Source organism: Coregonus lavaretus, assembly GCF_964263955.1.
Source record: "Coregonus lavaretus genome assembly, contig: HAP1_SCAFFOLD_2744, whole genome shotgun sequence".
NCBI classification, from domain to species: domain Eukaryota; kingdom Metazoa; phylum Chordata; class Actinopteri; order Salmoniformes; family Salmonidae; genus Coregonus; species Coregonus lavaretus.
In genome coordinates this window covers 42,638-61,717 of record NW_028162965.1, presented here as the reverse complement: position 1 = coordinate 61,717, position 19,080 = coordinate 42,638, and the positions used below count along the sequence as shown (strand labels likewise).

The following is a 19,080-nucleotide window of genomic DNA, read 5'->3' as shown; positions in this document are numbered from 1 at the left end:
AAGTCAAATCCTCTGCTGTGTTCCTTGGTGATAGACTGCATATTATTACCCCTATAGTCATTCCACCCCCCCTACAGACTTTACCCTGCCCCCCCTACAGACTTTACCCTGCCCCCCCTACAGAGTTTACTCTGCCCCCCCCTAGAGACACCACAACACTACATAAAGAGAGACGCCACAACACTACATAAAGAGAGACACCACAACACTACATAAAGAGAGACACCACAACATTACATAGAGACGCCACAACACTACATAAAGAGAGACGCCACAACACTACATAAAGAGAGACGCCACAACACTACATAAAGAGAGACACCACAACACTACATAAAGAGAGACACCACATCACTACATGAAGAGAGACGCCACAACACTACATGAAGAGAGACACCACAACACTACATAAAGAGAGACGCCACAACACTACATAAAGAGAGACGCCACAACACTACATAAAGAGAGACACCACAACACTACATAAAGAGAGACGCCACAACACTACATAAAGAGAGACACCACAACACTACATAAAGAGAGACACCACAACACTACATAAAGAGAGACGCCACAACACTACATAAAGAGAGACGCCACAACACTACATAAAGAGACACCACAACACTACATAAAGAGACACCACAACACTACATAAAGAGAGACACCACAACACTACATAAAGAGAGACACCACAACACTACATAAAGAGAGACACCACAACACTACATAAAGAGACACCACAACACTACATAAAGAGAGACACCACAACACTACATAAAGAGAGACACCACAACACTACATAAAGAGAGACACCACAACACTACATAAAGAGAGACACCACAACACTACATGAAGAGAGACACCACAACACTACATAAAGAGAGACACCACAACACTACATAAAGAGAGACACCACAACACTACATAAAGAGAGACACCACAACACTACATAAAGAGAGACACCACAACACTACATAAAGAGAGACACCACAACACTACATAAAGAGAGACACCACAACACTACATAAAGAGAGACACCACAACACTACATAAAGAGAGACGCCACAACACAACACTACATAAAGAGAGACACCACAACACTACATAAAGAGAGACACCACAACACTACATAAAGAGAGACGCCACAACACTACATAAAGAGAGACACCACAACACTACATAAAGAGAGACACCACAACACTACATAAAGAGAGACGCCACAACACTACATAAAGAGAGACACCACAACACTACATAAAGAGAGACACCACAACACTACATAAAGAGAGACACCACAACACTACATAAAGAGTGACGCCACAACACTACATAAAGAGTGACGCCACAACACTACATAAAGAGTGACGCCACAACACTACATAAAGAGAGACACCACAACACTACATAAAGAGAGACGCCACAACACTACATAAAGAGAGACACCACAACACTACATAAAGAGAGACGCCACAACACTACATAAAGAGAGACACCACAACACTACATAAAGAGAGACGCCACAACACTACATAAAGAGAGACACCACAACACTACATAAAGAGAGACGCCACAACACTACATAAAGAGAGACGCCACAACACTACATGAAGAGAGACGCCACAACACTACATAAAGATAGACACCTCATCACTACATGGAGACACCACAACACTACATAAAGAGAGACGCCACAACACTACATAAAGAGAGACGCCACAACACTACATAAAGAGAGACGCCACAACACTACATAAAGAGAGACGCCACAACACTACATAAAGAGAGACACCACAACACTACATAAAGAGAGACGCCACAACACTACATAAAGAGAGACGCCACAACACTACATAAAGAGAGACACCACAACACTACATAAAGAGAGACCTAAAACAACAACATAGCATGGCAGCAACACAACATGAAAACAGCATGGTAGCAACAAAACCTGGCAGCAGCACAAGACATGGTACCAACATTATTGGGCACAGACAACTGCACAAAGGGCAAGAAGGTAGAGACAACAATACATCACGCGAAACAGACGCAACTCAGTAAGAGTGTCCACATTTTTTTACTATTTTTTTGTCATTTAGCAGACGCTCTTATCCAGAGCGACTTAGTGAGTTCATACATTTTTATACTGGTCTCCCGTGGGAATCAAACCCACAACCCTGGCGTTGCAAGCGCCATGCTCTACCAACTGAGCTACACGGGACAAATGACGCTACAAGCTTGGCACACCTGTATTTGGGGAGTTTCTCCCATTCTTCTCTGCAGATCCTCTCAAGCTCTGTCAGGTTGGATGGGGAGTGTTGCTGCACAGCTATTTTCAGGTCTCTCCAGAGATGTTCAATCGGGTTCAAGTCCGGGCTCTGGCTGGGCCACTCAAGGACATTCAGAGACTTGTCCCGAAGCCACTCCTGCGTTGTCTTGGCTGTGTGCTTAGGGTCGTTGTCCTGTTGGAAGGTGAACCTTCGCCCCAGTCTGCGGTCCTGAACGCTCTGGTGCAGGTTTTCATCAATGGAGCTCTCTGTACTTTGCTCCGTTCATCTTTCCCTCGATCCTGACAAGTCTCCCAGTCCCTGCCGCTGAAAAACATCCCCACAGCATGATGCTGCCACCACCATGCTTCACCGTAGGGATGGTGCCAGGATTCCTCCAGACATGACGCTTGGCATTCAGGCCAAAGAGTTCAATCTTGGTTTCATCAGACCAGAGAATCTTGTTTCTCATGGTCTGAGAGTCTTTTAGGTGCCTTTTGCCAAACTCCCAGCAGGCTGTCATGTGCCTTTTACTGAGGAGTGGCTTCCGTCTGGCCATTTTACCATAATGGCCTGATTGGTGGAATGCTGCAGAGATGGTTGTCCTTCTGGAATGTTCTCCCATCTCCACAGAGGAACTCTGGAGCTCTGTCAGAGTGACTATCAGGTTCTTGGTCATCTCCCTGACCAAGGCCCTTCTCCCCCGATTGCTCAATTTGGCCTGGTGGCCAGCTCTAGGAAGAGTCTTGGTGGTTCCAAACTTCTTCCATTTAAGAATGATGGAGGCCACTGTGTTCTTGGGGACCTTCAATGCTGCAGAAATTCTTTGGTACGCTTCCCCAGATCTGTGCCTCGACATGCACTGTCAACTGTGGGACCTTTTATATAGACAGGTGTGTGCCTTTCCAAATCATGGCCAATCAATAGAATTTACCGCAGGTGGACTCCAATCAAAGTTGTAGAAACATCTCCAGGATGATCAATGGAAACAGGATGCACCTGAGCTCAATTTCGAGTCTCATAGTAAAAGGGTCTGAAATAGTTATGTGAACAAGGTAAGATTTACACTGTACCCCTGCGATCACACCTGCCACCCTGTACATGTGACTATCAAACACTCTGAATTATGGTCACAATATCACTCACCTGTTATTCCTGTTCCAGGGTGGTTGTGCCAGCGTGATCGTGTCCCTCACTGTCCAGTGTCCCCAGGACCTCACCCCCTACTCAGGTAACCATGTTACACTCTCACTGTCCAGTGTCCCCAGGACCTCACCCCCTACTCAGGTAACCATGTTACACTCTCACTGTCCAGTGTCCCCAGGACCTCACCCCCTACTCAGGTAACCATGTTACACTCTCACTGTCCAGTGTCCCCAGGACCTCACCCCCTACTCAGGTAACCATGTTACACTCTCACTGTCCAGTGTCCCCAGGACCTCACCCCCTACTCAGGTAACCATGTTACACTCTCACTGTCCAGTGTCCCCAGGACCTCACCCCCTACTCAGGTAACCATGTTACACTCTCACTGTCCAGTGTCCCCAGGACCTCACCCCCTACTCAGGTAACCATGTTACACTCTCACTGTCCAGTGTCCCCAGGACCTCACCCCCTACTCAGGTAACCATGTTACACTCTCACTGTCCAGTGTCCCCAGGACCTCACCCCCTACTCAGGTAACCATGTTACACTCTCAGGTGGATATATATATAGGAGGAGACTTTACCAGGTGGATATATATATAGGAGGAGACTTTACCAGGTGGATATATATAGGAGGAGACTTTACCAGGTGGATATATATAGGAGGAGACTTTACCAGGTGGATATATATAGGAGGAGACTTTACCAGGTGGATATATATAGGAGGAGACTTTACCAGGTGGATATATATAGGAGGAGACTTTACCATACCAATCCTAGATCTGCTGTTTGGCCAACACCCAAAGGGAAATGGCCAGGAGAATGGAGTAGGGTTTGTGTTTACAAGTTGACAAAAACCTCTCTTCTATGGTCCGGTTTTCCCAGACCTGGACTGGACCTTCTATACAGTCTCCATCATGATGCATGCATGTTCAATCCTGATTTAATGTGTGTGTGTGTGTGTGTGTGTGTGTGTGTGTGTGTGTGTGTGTGTGTGTGTGTGTGTGTGTGTGTGTGTGTGTGTGTGTGTGTGTGTGTGTGTGTGTGTGTGTGTGTGTGTGTGTGTGTGTCAGGTAAACTGATGAGTGCCCTACTGAATGGAATTCATGACCGTAGCAGTGTTGTCCAGAAAGCCTTCTCCTTCGCCCTGGGACATCTAGTCAGGGTGAGCAGTATGGTTTTATTTAACAAACTGCATCGGTGTGTATAACATGAAGTCAGGACCGGTTTCATTCACCAAACTATTGTATTAATACAATCTTAACTGTCTTGTCTGTGCCTCCTCAGACAGCGAAGGACAGCAGTGTAGAGAAACTCCTACTGAAGCTCAACACCTGGTATCTAGAGAAAGAAGGTAAGAGAACAGCAACAGGATCTGTCCTCTCAGCTTCCACCTCCTATTTCACTGTCCCAAAACAACCACCAGCCACTGCCCCTAGATCAGGGGTGTCCAGCTCACTTCCTGGATGGCCGTGTGTCAGCTCACTTCCTGGATGGCCGTGTGTCAGTGGGAATTCACTCGGCCCTTGTAGTTGATTAGTTAGGAACTCTCCTCACCTGGTTGTCAAGGTCTTGAAAATTGAAAGGTTTAACAAAAACGCAGCAGGCCCTCCAGGAAGTGAGTTGGACACCACTCCTATAGATGATTGATCTTGACATAGCTCTAGGGTTCTCAGTTTCCCTCTCTCGCTCCCCTCTCAGAGCCGGTGTACAAGTCGTCGTGTGCCCTGACGGTCCATGCTATCAGCCACTACAGCCCTGATGTCCTGAAGGGGCATGCGGTGGTAGCTCTGCCCCTAGCCTTCCTGGGTATGCACCAGGCACCGGGACCAGACGAGGAGAAGGGAGAGAGCCATGACGCCACGCTGTGGAACGAGGTCTGGCAGGAACACGTACCAGGTGAGAGAGGAGAGAGAAAAAAACACACCTGGTCAGAGAAACACACACCTGGTCAGAGAAACACACACCTGGTCAGAGAAACACACACCTGGTCAGAGAAAAACACACCTGGTCAGAGAAACACACACCTGGTCAGAGAAACACACACACCTGGTCAGAGAAACACACACACCTGGTCAGAGAAACACACACACCTGGTCAGAGAAACACACACACCTGGTCAGAGAAACACACACACCTGGTCAGAGAAACACACACCTGGTCAGAGAAACACACACCTGGTCAGAGAAACACACACCTGGTCAGAGAAACACACACCTGGTCAGAGAAACACACACCTGGTCAGAGAAACAAACACCTGGTCAGAGAAACAAACACCTGGTCAGAGAAACACACGCACCTGGTCAGAGAAACACACGCACCTGGTCAGAGAAACAAACACCTGGTCAGAGAAACACACGCACCTGGTCAGAGAAACACACACCTGGTCAGAGAAACACACACCTGGTCAGAGAAACACACACACCTGGTCAGAGAAACACACACACCTGGTCAGAGAAACACACACACCTGGTCAGAGAAACACACACACCTGGTCAGAGAAACACACACACCTGGTCAGAGAAACACACACACCTGGTCAGAGAAACACACACACCTGGTCAGAGAAACACACACACCTGGTCAGAGAAACACACACACCTGGTCAGAGAAACACACACCTGGTCAGAGAAACACACACCTGGTCAGAGAAACACACACCTGGTCAGAGAAACACACACCTGGTCAGAGAAACAAACACCTGGTCAGAGAAACAAACGCACCTGGTCAGAGAAACACACGCACCTGGTCAGAGAAACACACACACCTGGTCAGAGAAACACACACACCTGGTCAGAGAAACACACACACCTGGTCAGAGAAACACACACACCTGGTCAGAGAAACACACACACCTGGTCAGAGAAACACACACACCTGGTCAGAGAAACACACACACCTGGTCAGAGAAACACACACCTGGTCAGAGAAACACACACCTGGTCAGAGAAACACACACCTGGTCAGAGAAACAAACACCTGGTCAGAGAAACAAACACCTGGTCAGAGAAACACACGCACCTGGTCAGAGAAACACACACCTGGTCAGAGAAACAAACACCTGGTCAGAGAAACACACGCACCTGGTCAGAGAAACACACACCTGGTCAGAGAAACACACACAGTGGAGAGGGGGAGAGTCACTATGGACCAAAGCTCTGTAGAGAGAGTGTGTCTGGCAGGAAGACGTACCAGGTGCCCCATTTGTCCTCAGACAAAACACTTTGACCTTTCAACCCCTGACCTCTCGTCTTCTTCCAGGAAGCTTCGGGGGCATCCGCCTCTACATGACGGAGCTGATCGACATTACCCAGAAGGCCTTACAGTCCCAGTCGTGGAAGATGAAGGCCCAGGGCGCGGCTGCCATGGCGTCCATCGCTAAGCAACAGACGGGTTCTCTGGTGGTCCCTCACCTGGGCATGGTGTTGTCTGCTCTGCTGCAGGGGCTGGCCGGACGCACCTGGACTGGAAAGGTGGGGAGGGTGGCCTGTGTGTGTAGAGTGGTCAGTGGAAGGGGTGTGTTCAGATTGTTAGTAACTTGACCAAAGTGTGTCTGGTGTTGTGTACAGATGTCTTCACACCAGTTCTCTGTTTGTCCACAGGAGGAGCTGTTGAACGCCATCGGCTCTGTGGTGTCAAAGTGCAGGTAAGGTTTCTCCTCTCCGTCAAACACCATTAACACTAGGAGCAGTCCCTGTCTGTCTCTTGTCCCTGTGATGAGGAGGAGGATGATGATGATGATGATGATGAGGATGTTGAGGAGGATGATGAGGATAATGAGGATGTTGATGAAGATGTTGATGAAGATGATGATTAGGATGATGTTGTGGATGATGAGGATGTTGAGGAGGATGATGAGGATAATGAGGATGTTGATGAAGATGAAGATGATGATGTTGTGGATGATGATGTGTTTTAGTGGTGAGCTCCAGAAGTCGGCCCCGGGCCAGCCCAGTGTACCAGAGGTGATAGATGTGGTGTTGAAGGAATGTCGTAAAGACAACCTGGTCTACAAGATGGCTGCTCTGGGCTGTGCTGCTGACGTCCTGCAGGCCACACAGGAAGACCGCTTCAGTGATATGGCCGACATACTCATACCACTCATTAAGAAGGTAGGAGAGAGACGGAGACAGACACACGGGGAGACAGACACACGGGGAGACAGAGACACGGGGAGACAGAGACACGGAGAGACAGAGACACGGGGAGACAGAGACACGGGGAGACAGAGACACGGAGAGACAGAGACACGGGGAGACAGAGACACGGAGAGACAGAGACACGGGGAGACAGAGACACGGAGAGACAGAGACACGGAGAGACAGAGACACGGAGAGACAGAGACACGGAGAGACAGAGACACGGGGAGACAGAGACACGGAGAGACAGAGACACGGGGAGACAGAGACACGGGGAGACAGAGACACGGGGAGACAGAGACACGGGGAGACAGAGACACGGGGAGACAGAGACACGGAGAGACAGAGACACGGGGAGACAGAGACACGGGGAGACAGAGACACGGAGAGACAGAGACGGACGGATGGACGGACGGACAGAGAGAGATAGAGAGAGAGACAGAAACAGACAGAGACGGGGCGGGCGGACGGACAGAGAGAGAGAGAGACAGAGAGACACAGACAAAGACACACAGACAGACAGAGACACAGACAGACAGACAGAGAGAGAGACAGACGGACAGAGACAGACAGAGACTGACAGAGAGAGAGACAGAGACAGACAGACAGACAGAGACAGACAGAGAGAGAGAGATTGTGTGTCTTTCTCTTTTATTGCAACATCAGTATTCTATTGATTTGTCAAATGTGTAAAATATAATGGTGTGTGTGACAGAACTCTGCAGCTACTTGGAGGTTGAGGCGTGATAGTGATGATGATACTGATGAGAAGGAGAAGGAGCTGCAGACTGAAGCTCTACTCTGTGCCTTCCAGACGCTGGGCAAGACCTGGCCCAAAAACACACAAACCCAGGGTAAGGTTCTGACTGGCCCAACAACACACAAACCCAGGGTAAGGTTCTGACTGGCCCAACAACACACAAACCCAGGGTAAGGTTCTGACTGGCCCAACAACACACAAACCCAGGGTAAGGTTCTGACTGGCCCAACAACACACAAACCCAGGGTAAGGTTCTGACTGGCCCAACAACACACAAACCCAGGGTGAGGTTCTGACTGGCCCAACAACACACAAACCCAGGGTAAGGTTCTGACTGGCCCAAAAACACACAAACCCAGGGTAAGGTTCTGACTGGCCCAACAACACACAAACCCAGGGTAAGGTTCTGACTGGCCCAACAACACACAAACCCAGAGAAGGTTATGACTGGCCCAACAACACACAAACCCAGGGTAAGGTTCTAACTGGCCCAACAATACACAGACCCAGGGTAAGGTTATGACTGGCCCAACAACACACAAACCCAGGGTAAGGTTATGACTGGCCCAACAACACACAAACCCAGGGTAAGGTTCTAACTGGCCCAACAATACACAGACCCAGGGTAAGGTTATGACTGGCCCAACAACACACAAACCCAGGGTAAGGTTATGACTGGCCCAACAACACACAAACCCAGGGTAAGGTTCTGACTGGCCCAACAACACACAAGCCCAGGGTAAGGTTCTGACTGGCCCAGCAACACACAAACCCAGGGTGAGATTTGTTTAGTTTTTTTGTCTTAATTTCAATAAAACCAAACTAAGGTTATTATTTCAGAAGTGATTTGAATGATATTGTAGTACATGTGTTTAATGCTATATCACCTGTGTTCCCAGAGCGTTTCCAATTGGACCTGTGCTGTCTGATGTGTGAGAGGTTGAAGCTCAGTACATGGAGGGTCCAGGTTGGGGTCCTGCTGTCTATGAAGGAATACTTCCAGGGGTAAGGACACACACAGTCTATAAAGGCATACACTTATATATATATATACAAAAGTATGTGGACACCCCTTCAAATTAGTGGATTTGCTGACAGGTGTATAAAATCGAGCACAGAGCCATGCAATCTCCGTAGACGAACGTTGGCAGTAGAATGGCCCATACTGAAGAGCTCAGTGACTTTCCAACAAGTCAGTTCATCAATTTTCTGCCCTGCTAGAGCTGCCCTGGTCAGCTGTAAGGGCTGATATTGTGAAGTGGAAACGTCTATGAGCAACAACGGCTCAGCCGCGAAGTGGTAGGGCACACAAGCTCACAGAACGGGACCGCCGAGTGCTGAAGCACGTAAAAATAGTCTGTCCTCGGTTGCAACACTCACTACCGAGTTCCAAACTGTCTCTGGAAGCAACGTCAGCACAATAAACTGTTTGTCGGGAGCTTCATGAAATGTAACTCCAACCCTGTTCCTGGAGAGATTCCCTCCTGTAGGTTTTCACTCCAACTCTGTTCCTGGAGAGATACCCTCCTGTAGGTTTTAACTCCAACCCTGTTCCTGGAGAGATACCCTCCTGTAGGTTTTAACTCCAACCCTGTTCCTGGAGAGGTTCCCTCCTGCAGGTTTTAACTCCAACCCTGTTCCTGGAGATACCCTCCTGCAGGTTTTAACTCCAACCATGTTCCTGGAGAGGTACCCTCCTGCAGGTTTTAACTCCAACCCTGTTCCTGGAGAGATACCCTCCTGTAGGTTTTAACTCCAACCCTAATCAGGCAAACCTGACTAATAACTATCAACTAGGGCTGGAGCGGAAACCTACAGGTTAGCTCTCCAGGAAGAGGGTTGGAGTTAAAACCTACAGGAGGGTTCTTTCCAGGAACAGGGTTGGAGTTAAAACCTACAGGAGGGAACCTCTCCAGGAACAGGGTTGGAGTTAAAACCTACAGGAGGGAACCTCTCCAGGAACAGGGTTGGAGTTAAAACCTACAGGAGGGAACCTCTCCAGGAACAGGGTTGGAGTTAAAACCTACAGGAGGGAACCTCTCCAGGAACAGGGTTGGAGTTAAAACCTACAGGAGGGTACCTCTCCAGGAACAGGGTTGGAGTTAAAACCTACAGGAGGGTTTGAGAGAGCTGCTCTATGCCATGTGCACCTATGGAGATCTGAAAGACTTAAAACATATGTCTAGCCAATCAGAGGGCAAGGTGGAGCTACTTCCTCTAGCCAATCAGAGGGCAAGGTGGAGCTACTTCCTCTAGCCAATCAGAGGGCAAGGTGGAGCTACTTCATGACTATTATTTTCTTTCCGACTCCCATTTGACTGGTTCATGTTGTTCTCCTTTTGAATGATTGATAAGGATGTAGTCTTGGTGTTCCTTCCTGTGTAGGTTGCTACTGTTGGAGAAAGAGAAAGACAACCAGAACTTCACAGCCCTGTCCCTTATCCTCACAGAGACATGCAGCGCTCTCACCTTCCCACTAGGTAAGACCGCCACACTGCTCTCACCTTCCCACTAGGTAAGACCTCCACACTGCTCTCACATACCCACTAGGTAAGACCTCCACACTGCTCTCACATACCCACTAGGTAAGACCTCCACACTGCTCTCACATACCCACTAGGTAAGACCTCCACACTGCTCTCACATACCCACTAGGTAAGACCTCCACACTGCTCTCACCTTCCCACTAGGTAAGACCTCCACACTGCTCTCACATACCCACTAGGTAAGACCTCCACACTGCTCTCACATACCCACTAAGTAAGACCTCCCCACTGCTCTCACATACCCACTAAGTAAGACCTCCCCACTGCTCTCACATACCCACTCGGTAAGACCTCCAAACTGCTCTCGCATACTGACTAGGTAAGACCGCCACACTGCTCTCACATACCCACTAGGTAAGACCTCCACACTGCTCTCACATACGGACTAGGTAAGACCGCCACACTGCTCTCACATACCCACTAGGTAAGACCTCCACACTGCTCTCACATTCCCACTAGGTAAGACCTCCACACTGCTCTCACATTCCCACTAGGTAAGACCTCCACACTGCTCTCACATACCCACTAGGTAAGACGTACCGACTAGGTAAGACCTCCACACTGCTCTCACATTCCCACTAGGTAAGACCTCCACACTGCTCTCACATTCCCACTAGGTAAGACCTCCACACTGCTCTCACATACCCACTAGGTAAGACCTCCACACTGCTCTCACGTACCGACTAGGTAAGACCTCCACACTGCTCTCACATACCCACTAGGTAAGACCGCCACACTGCTCTCACATACCCACTAGGTAAGACCGCCACACTGCTCTCACATTCCCACTAGGTAAGACCTCCACACTGCGCTCACGTACCGACTAGGTAAGACCGCCACACTGCTCTCACATTCCCACTAGGTAAGACCTCCACACTGCTCTCACATTCCCACTAGGTAAGACCGCCACACTGCTCTCACGTACCCACTAGGTAAGACCGCCACACTGCTCTCACATTCCCACTAGGTAAGACCTCCACACTGCTCTCACATTCCCACTAGGTAAGACCGCCACACTGCTCTCACATACCGACTAGGTAAGACCTCCACACTGCTCTCACGTACCCACTAGGTAAGACCTCCACACTGCTCTCACATTCCCACTAGGTAAGACCTCCACACTGCTCTCACATACCCACTAGGTAAGACCTCCACACTGCTCTCACCTTCCGACTAGGTAAGACCTTCTGAGGAGCGAAACATCTTCAGAAGGGACTGATTTCCCTGATCCTATTCCTGAAGTAAAAATGTATTTCAGTGGAGATAATCTCTTTTTGAGTAAGCCATGATTTTTAGTCCAGGACTAGGTTTAATCTGGGTGTGGGAAACCGATCGTAGATGTTTTTTTTTATTAGAAAGATTCACAATGTTATTTTAAAAATGTTTCCTCCTGTAGAGAATAAGAGTTACTCCTCTGTGAGGACCGAAGCGCTGTCTGTTGTGGAACTACTGGTGAAGAGGACCGGAGGTAAGCCGTCGTTCAGCTGTCTTTCAGCCGTCGTTCAGCTGTCTTTCAGCTGTCTTTCTACTGTCTTTCTGCTGTCTTTCTACTGTCTTTCTGCTGTCTTTCAGCTGTCTTTCTGCTGTCTTTCAGCTGTCTTTCTGCTGTCTTTCTGCTGTCTTTCAGCTGTCTTTCAGCTGTCTTTCTACTGTCTTTCTGCTGTCTTTCTACTGTCTTTCTGCTGTCTTTCTACTGTCTTTCAGCAGTCGTTCTGTCTTTCTACTGTCTTTCAGCTGTCTTTCTACTGTCTTTCTGCTGTCTTTCTGCTGTCTTTCTGCTGTCTTTCAGCAGTCGTTCTGTCTTTCTACTGTCTTTCAGCTGTCTTTCTGCTGTCTTTCTGCTGTCTTTCTGCTGTCTTTCTGCTGTCTTTCTACGTCTTTCTGCTGTCTTTCTGCTGTCTTTCTGCTGTGCTAAATTACTACTCCCACATCTCTATGAACTCTTCTAAAGGTGTCTTTAACACAAACGTTGTTTGACCTTTTTAAGTAAACGCACCAGTCTGCAGGACTTGAACTTCATGACCTTTCATGCCTTGAATATAGGAGTACGTTTGAGCCCATTTTGAAGCTATGAGTAAAAATGTCTAGGTGTCATTTTACTCAAACCTGAGCGAACGTTTGAGAACAAAATACATACATGAGCACTGCTACATCTTCTGTTTGAAAATGTTTTCTCCCCTAGTCCCTGAAGGGGACAGGTTTTCTCCCCTAGTCCCTGAAGGGGACAGGTTTTCTCCCCTAGTCCCTGAAGGGGACAGGTTTTCTCCCCTAGTCCCTGAAGGTGACAGGTTTTCTCCCCTAGTCCCTGAAGGTGACAGGTTTTCTCCCCTAGTCCCTGAAGGGGACAGGTTTTCTCCCCTAGTCCCTGAAGGTGACAGGTTTTCTCCCCTAGTCCCTGAAGGGGACAGGTTTTCTCCCCTAGTCCCTGAAGGGGACAGGTTTTCTCCCCTAGTCCCTGAAGGTGACAGGTTTTCTCCCCTAGTCCCTGAAGGTGACAGGTTTTCTCCCCTAGTCCCTGAAGGTGACAGGTTTTCTCCCCTAGTCCCTGAAGGGGACAGGTTTTCTCCCCTAGTCCCTGAAGGGGACAGGTTTTCTCCCCTAGTCCCTGAAGGTGACAGGTTTTCTCCCCTAGTCCCTGAAGGTGACAGGTTTTCTCCCCTAGTCCCTGAAGGGAACAGGTTTTCTCCCCTAGTCCCTGAAGGGGACAGGTTTTCTCCCCTAGTCCCTGAAGGTGACAGGTTTTCTCCCCTAGTCCCTGAAGGGGACAGGTTTTCTGTCCTAGTCCCTGAAGGGGACAGGTTTTCTCCCCTAGTCCCTGAAGGGGACAGGTTTTCTCCCCTAGTCCCTGAAGGTGACAGGTTGTGTATGTCGTTCCAGAGAGTGGCCAGTGGGAGTGTGTTTCGGGGAAGAGTCGTGAGCAGCTGCAGCGTTCCCTGTCCACCCTGCAGACAGACAGCAGACCTGACCTACGGGACAAGGCCCAGGAACTACGGAGACACATCCAGAGTCAGCCCTGAACACAACCCCTGGAGTCAACTCTGAACCCACACACACACACACACACACACACACACACACACACACACACACACACACTCTTGAATCCGCCCCAGATCTCTGGGCAGGCGTGGTGATGATGTGTATTGTATTGTGTCAGTGGACGGCTGGCTGGGTTATTACAATTGGACAGCACCATAGTAAACAAACAACACCCGATTCCCTTTACAGTGCACTACTGTTGACCTGAACCCCTTTATAGTGCACTACTGTTGACCTGAACCCCTTTACAGTGCACTACTGTTGACCTGAACCCCTTTATAGTGCACTACTGTTGACCTGAACCCCTTTATAGTGCACTACTGTTGACCTGAACCCCTTTATAGTGCACTACTGTTGACCTGAACCCCTTTATAGTGCACTACTGTTGACCTGAACCCCTTTATAGTGCACTACTGTTGACCTGAACCCCTTTACAGTGCACTACTGTTGACCTGAACCCCTTTACAGTGCACTACTGTTGACCTGAACCCCTTTATAGTGCACTACTGTTGACCTGAACCCCTTTATAGTGCACTACTGTTGACCTGAACCCCTTTACAGTGCACTACTGTTGACCTGAACCCCTTTATAGTGCACTACTGTTGACCTGAACCCCTTTATAGTGCACTACTGTTGACCAGGTCCGATAGGACTCTCTGGTCTAAAGTAGTGCACTATATAGTCCAGGTATCAACTAGATTCAGCCGCGGGACGATTTTTATTTCTTTTTTTTTCTTGAGCGGATGGTCGGGTGGCCTAGTAGACCGAACTGATATAATAATTTGACCGAAACAATCATTTCAAACCTTGCTTACGTTTTGTATACGATCACATACATCTCTTAGGCTTCGGAACAGATTTCCTAAATTAAAATCACTTGGAGCTGGTTTTTAGTCTTATGTCAAACCAAAAAAACTTTTTTTTATATACTCGAGGGGCCAGATAGTCACCGCCAGTTTGGGAACCCAGATAGAGGGAATAGGGTGCTGTGTAACGGCTCCTAAACAGGTTCCTTCTTTCTCTGCTGGCTGCAGCCAGTACAGACCTACTAGTGGACATCCCAAATGGCACCCTATACCCTACTAGTGGGAAGATGGGGGCCATATTGGGACGTAACCAAGGATGATACTGCAACTTTATTTAACACATTGGTTGTCGACGCCCTGGTCCTGGAGCGCGACTGTGTGAGCAGGGTTTTGTTCCAGCCCAGTACTAGCCAACACATCAACAACCTACCGGAACGTGTTTCGACTCATTCGGCGGAGGGCGGAGGAGTGTCTTGTGGGTTTTCGCTTGTACTTTGATTGATGAATTAAAGGTCACTAAATGAGTCAAGAGCTCCCCTCACCTGGTTGTCTACGTCTTCACTGAAAGGAGAAACCTGCGGACACGGCCCTCCGCGGAATGAGTTTGACACCCCTGATCTACTGGGTGGGTGTAGGCTTTTACTCCAACCCAGCACCAACATCTGGTTTGGATCAGAACTTGACTTGGACTGAAACAGGTGCCGGTACGGTTTATATTTAGGTGCAGGAGTCCAGCAGTAGGACATTTGAGCTCCTGCCCAAGTCAAGCACGGGTCTTGATAGTTAACGTTAGTGCTGGGTTGGAGCAAGAGCTCTTCAGGACTGGAGTTGGTGACCAGTGATTTAAGGGATGTTTCTGTCTGATCTGGTGTTTACTTCTCTCCCTCCCCCCAGTTTGCATGTTTAAAACAAAAACGGTGTAAAAAATATTTTTTCAGAAACGTTGATAACCCAACAATGGACAGTGGTGTGAGAGGGAGGTGTGTAATTCTTGTGAATTTGTCCCCTAAATGAAATAAAAAATTACCTGGAGCTTTGAGGAGTCATTATTTGGTTTTAAACTACTAATAAAAAGTTCAAACTGACAAGATGGTCTTTATGTGAAAGCAGCTTTATTTTAAACAGAAACACATTTACTGGATTACAAATTCCGCTGTAGAAACATGTCCCTCCCCCCCAAGACAGTGAAGAAAGTAACAGACATTAAAATACTCACATATGGTGCGGAACAGTAGATTTCAGACACACAGACAAAAGTATAATTGCCATATATTTAGGTTTCATTATGTTAAGCCAAAAGGCTAGCTCCCTGGCTAGTGGAATGGACAGCAAAATAACCATAGAAACGCTTTGGTGATGAACCCAAAACAGACACGTAGAAACCTCTAGCATCAGTAAGCCCCTCCCTAGCTACAGACGTTAGCGGTGAGTTTTTCGTGCCTGCGGCCTTTGAGACGGGCCTTGTCGCTGTCCCTTGTGGGTCTGGTTCTGGTCTGGTTGGGCCTGGGTGGTACGGGACACGGCGGACACCCCGTCTACGAACTTGGTCTTGAACAGAACGTTGGCGTTGGTGAACATGCCATCCTTCAGAGACACCACCACAAACTGAGGAGAGGAGAAACGGCTTTAGGTGAGACAAAGACATTTATGAAATGTAGCCATTATAAAGTGGGTTCTATTAGGTTACTTTATATGGCAGGTGTGTGTGTGGGACAGGTGTGTGTGTAGGACAGGTGTGTGTGTAGGACAGGTGTGTGTGTAGGACAGGTGTGTGTGTGTGTGTTACCTGGGAGTGTGTGAAGTGTGTCCTCAGCATCTGTCCTATATTCTGCGTGTGAGAGAGGTCCAGGGCAGCATCCACCTCATCCAATATGTAGATAGGAGCTGGTTTAAACAGCAGCATGGCCAGGATCAGAGACAGAGCTACCAGAGACCTGCAACACACACACAGTTACAATACACACACACACACACATACTAACTATACACACAGTTACAATACACACACAGTTACAATACACACACATACTAACTATACACACAGTTACAATACACACACATACTAACTATACACACAGTTACAATACACACACATACTAACAACACACACACATACTAACAACACACACACAGTTACAATACACACACAGTTACAATACACACACATACTAACAATACACACACAGTTACAATACACACACATACTAACTATACACACACATACTAACAACACACACACAGTTACAATACACACACACACAATACTAACTATACACACAGTTACAATACAGCCAGGATCAGAGACAGAGCTACCAGAGACCTGCAACACACACACAGTTACAATACAGCCAGGATCAGAGACAGAGCTACCAGAGACCTGCAACACACACACAGTTACAATACAGCCAGGATCAGAGACAGAGCTACCAGAGACCTGCAACACACACACAGTTACAATACACACACATACTAACTACACACACACAGTTACAATACACACACATACTAACAACACACACACAGTTACAATACACACTGTTAATGGTTCGGCAACTGAGGACCCTTCAACAGAATCAATCAAAGCTGGTGTTAATGATCACTAGCCAATCAATAGAGCTGTCTGATCAATCATCTGACCTTGGACACCTTTTGGCTGCGTTTGCACAGGCAGCCCAATTCTGATTTTTTTCCCACTAATTGGTCAATTTGATCAATCATATCATCTCTTTTTCAGAGCTGATTTGGGTAAACACAGCCTTTAGTAGCACAAGTCACACACAATACTAATGCGGGTGTCAATAGATAATCAATAACCAATAAGTGAATGATTAAATCCAGCTCCCCATACCGCTGTCCTCCGCTGAGTTCAGTGAGGTTCTCCTTCCATGTGTTTCCCAGAGCCACCTTGAACTCCAGGCCCTCCAGGGCCCCACAGCCTTCAGGGGGGGCCAGGCGGGCATCAGCCCCCGGCAGCAGGGTGGAGAAGATACTACCAAAGTCTTTATTCACCTGGAGACAGAGATAATTAGAGGAGAGAGAGAGGAGAGAGAGATACATAGAGGAGAAAGAGGGAGAGGAGAGAGAGATAAATAGAGAAAGGGAGAGGAGAGAGAGATAAATAGAGGAGAGAGAGATAAATAGAGGAGAGAGAAAAAGGGAGAGGAGAGAGATAAATAGAGGAGAGAAAAAGAGAGGAGAGAGAAATAGAGGAGAGAGAAAGAGAGAGAGAGAAAGAGAGAGAGAGAAAGGGAGAGGAGAGAGAAATAGAGGAGAGAGAAAGAGAGAGAGAGAAAGGGAGAGGAGAGAGAGAGAAAGGGAGAGGAGAGAGAGAAAGGAGAGAAAGGGAGAGGAGTGTAATGAGGTGGTTTGATGAGTCACTTTGCCAGAAACCCGAAGACTTAGCTCCTGTTAGCTCCTAGAAATAATGTCTAGGCTTTGGCTCAAAGGGCTAACACAGTCTTGTGATGAAATAATGTCTAGGCTTTGGCTCAGAGGGCTAACACAGTCTACCACAATTTTTTACTGATTTCACATCAAAATGGTCCTGTATCATTAGACATTTTTCAAACACACACATGACAGACAGACAGACCTTCTGCCAGGCAGACCGAGACAGACAGACCTTCTGCCAGGCAGACAGAGACAGACCTTCTGCCAGACAGACAGAGACAGACCTTCTGCCAGACAGACAGAGACAGACCTTCTGCCAGGCGATGTTGAGGGCCTCCTTCTTCTTCTGGTCCAGCTCCTCGATGGTCTGGAGGATCTTCGACTTGTCATTCTCCACGATCCTCTTCTTCTTCATCAGGTCATTATACTGATGGATGGAAGGGGGAGTTAGGTCAAAATAGGGTCACGGGTCACGTTCTCAACTCTCCTCCAATCATATCAAAAGGGTGCTACCATTACCTATTGAAATCTGACAGAACCTCAAGAAGAGCCCAAGATCCAAAAGGTAACACACACACACAACCTCTCCTCAGCTTGACTCAACATGTCCCTGGCTCACTTGTTGACAGATCTCTCCTCCACCCTCTCTCTCTCTCTCTCTCTCTCCCTCCCTCCCTCTCCCTCTCTCCCTCCCTCCCTCTACTCACCCTCAGCTTGACTCAGCATGTTCATGGCTCTCTTGTTGACAGATCTCTCCTCCACCCTCTCTCTCTCCCTCCACTCACCCTCTCCTCAGCTTGACTCAGCATGTTCATGGCTCTCTTGTTGACAGATCTCTCCTCCACCCTCTCTCTCTCTCTCCCTCCCACCCTCTCCTCAGCTTGACTCAACATGTTCATGGCTCTCTTGTTGACAGATCTCTCCTCCACCCTCTCTCTCTCCCTCCCTCCCTCCCTCTACTCACCCTCTCCTCAGCTTGACTCAACAT

At 48.1% G+C, this 19,080-nt stretch overlaps 2 protein-coding genes across 2 annotated transcripts in view; one reads left to right on the top strand and one right to left on the bottom strand.

The window, feature by feature from the left end:
* Positions 1-15,786, top strand: part of LOC311118638 (proteasome adapter and scaffold protein ECM29-like) — a gene marked incomplete at its 5' end in the record, with an annotated part of 29,010 nt that extends 13,224 nt beyond the window's left edge. Inside the window, 12 exons of the mRNA XM_084193429.1 lie at positions 3,432-3,498; positions 4,486-4,577; positions 4,700-4,766; positions 5,114-5,311; positions 6,674-6,885; positions 7,015-7,058; positions 7,332-7,524; positions 8,267-8,405; positions 9,211-9,316; positions 10,697-10,791; positions 12,254-12,325; positions 13,735-15,786. Of these exons, the coding sequence (XP_084049555.1) occupies positions 3,432-3,498; positions 4,486-4,577; positions 4,700-4,766; positions 5,114-5,311; positions 6,674-6,885; positions 7,015-7,058; positions 7,332-7,524; positions 8,267-8,405; positions 9,211-9,316; positions 10,697-10,791; positions 12,254-12,325; positions 13,735-13,874 (1,425 nt within the window). The remainder of the gene's footprint in view (positions 1-3,431; positions 3,499-4,485; positions 4,578-4,699; positions 4,767-5,113; positions 5,312-6,673; positions 6,886-7,014; positions 7,059-7,331; positions 7,525-8,266; positions 8,406-9,210; positions 9,317-10,696; positions 10,792-12,253; positions 12,326-13,734) is intronic.
* A 73-nt stretch (positions 15,787-15,859) lies between these two features.
* On the bottom strand, positions 15,860-18,514 carry LOC311118640 (structural maintenance of chromosomes protein 2-like). Its single transcript, XM_084193431.1, has 4 exons — positions 18,403-18,514; positions 17,551-17,711; positions 16,489-16,636; positions 15,860-16,307 (listed from the first exon to the last, which is right to left on the bottom strand). The coding sequence occupies exons 1-4, from the start codon at positions 18,505-18,507 to the stop codon at positions 16,122-16,124; spliced, it is 600 nt and encodes a 199-aa protein (XP_084049557.1). The 5' UTR covers positions 18,508-18,514; the 3' UTR covers positions 15,860-16,121.
* Positions 18,515-19,080: the final 566 nt, after the last annotated feature.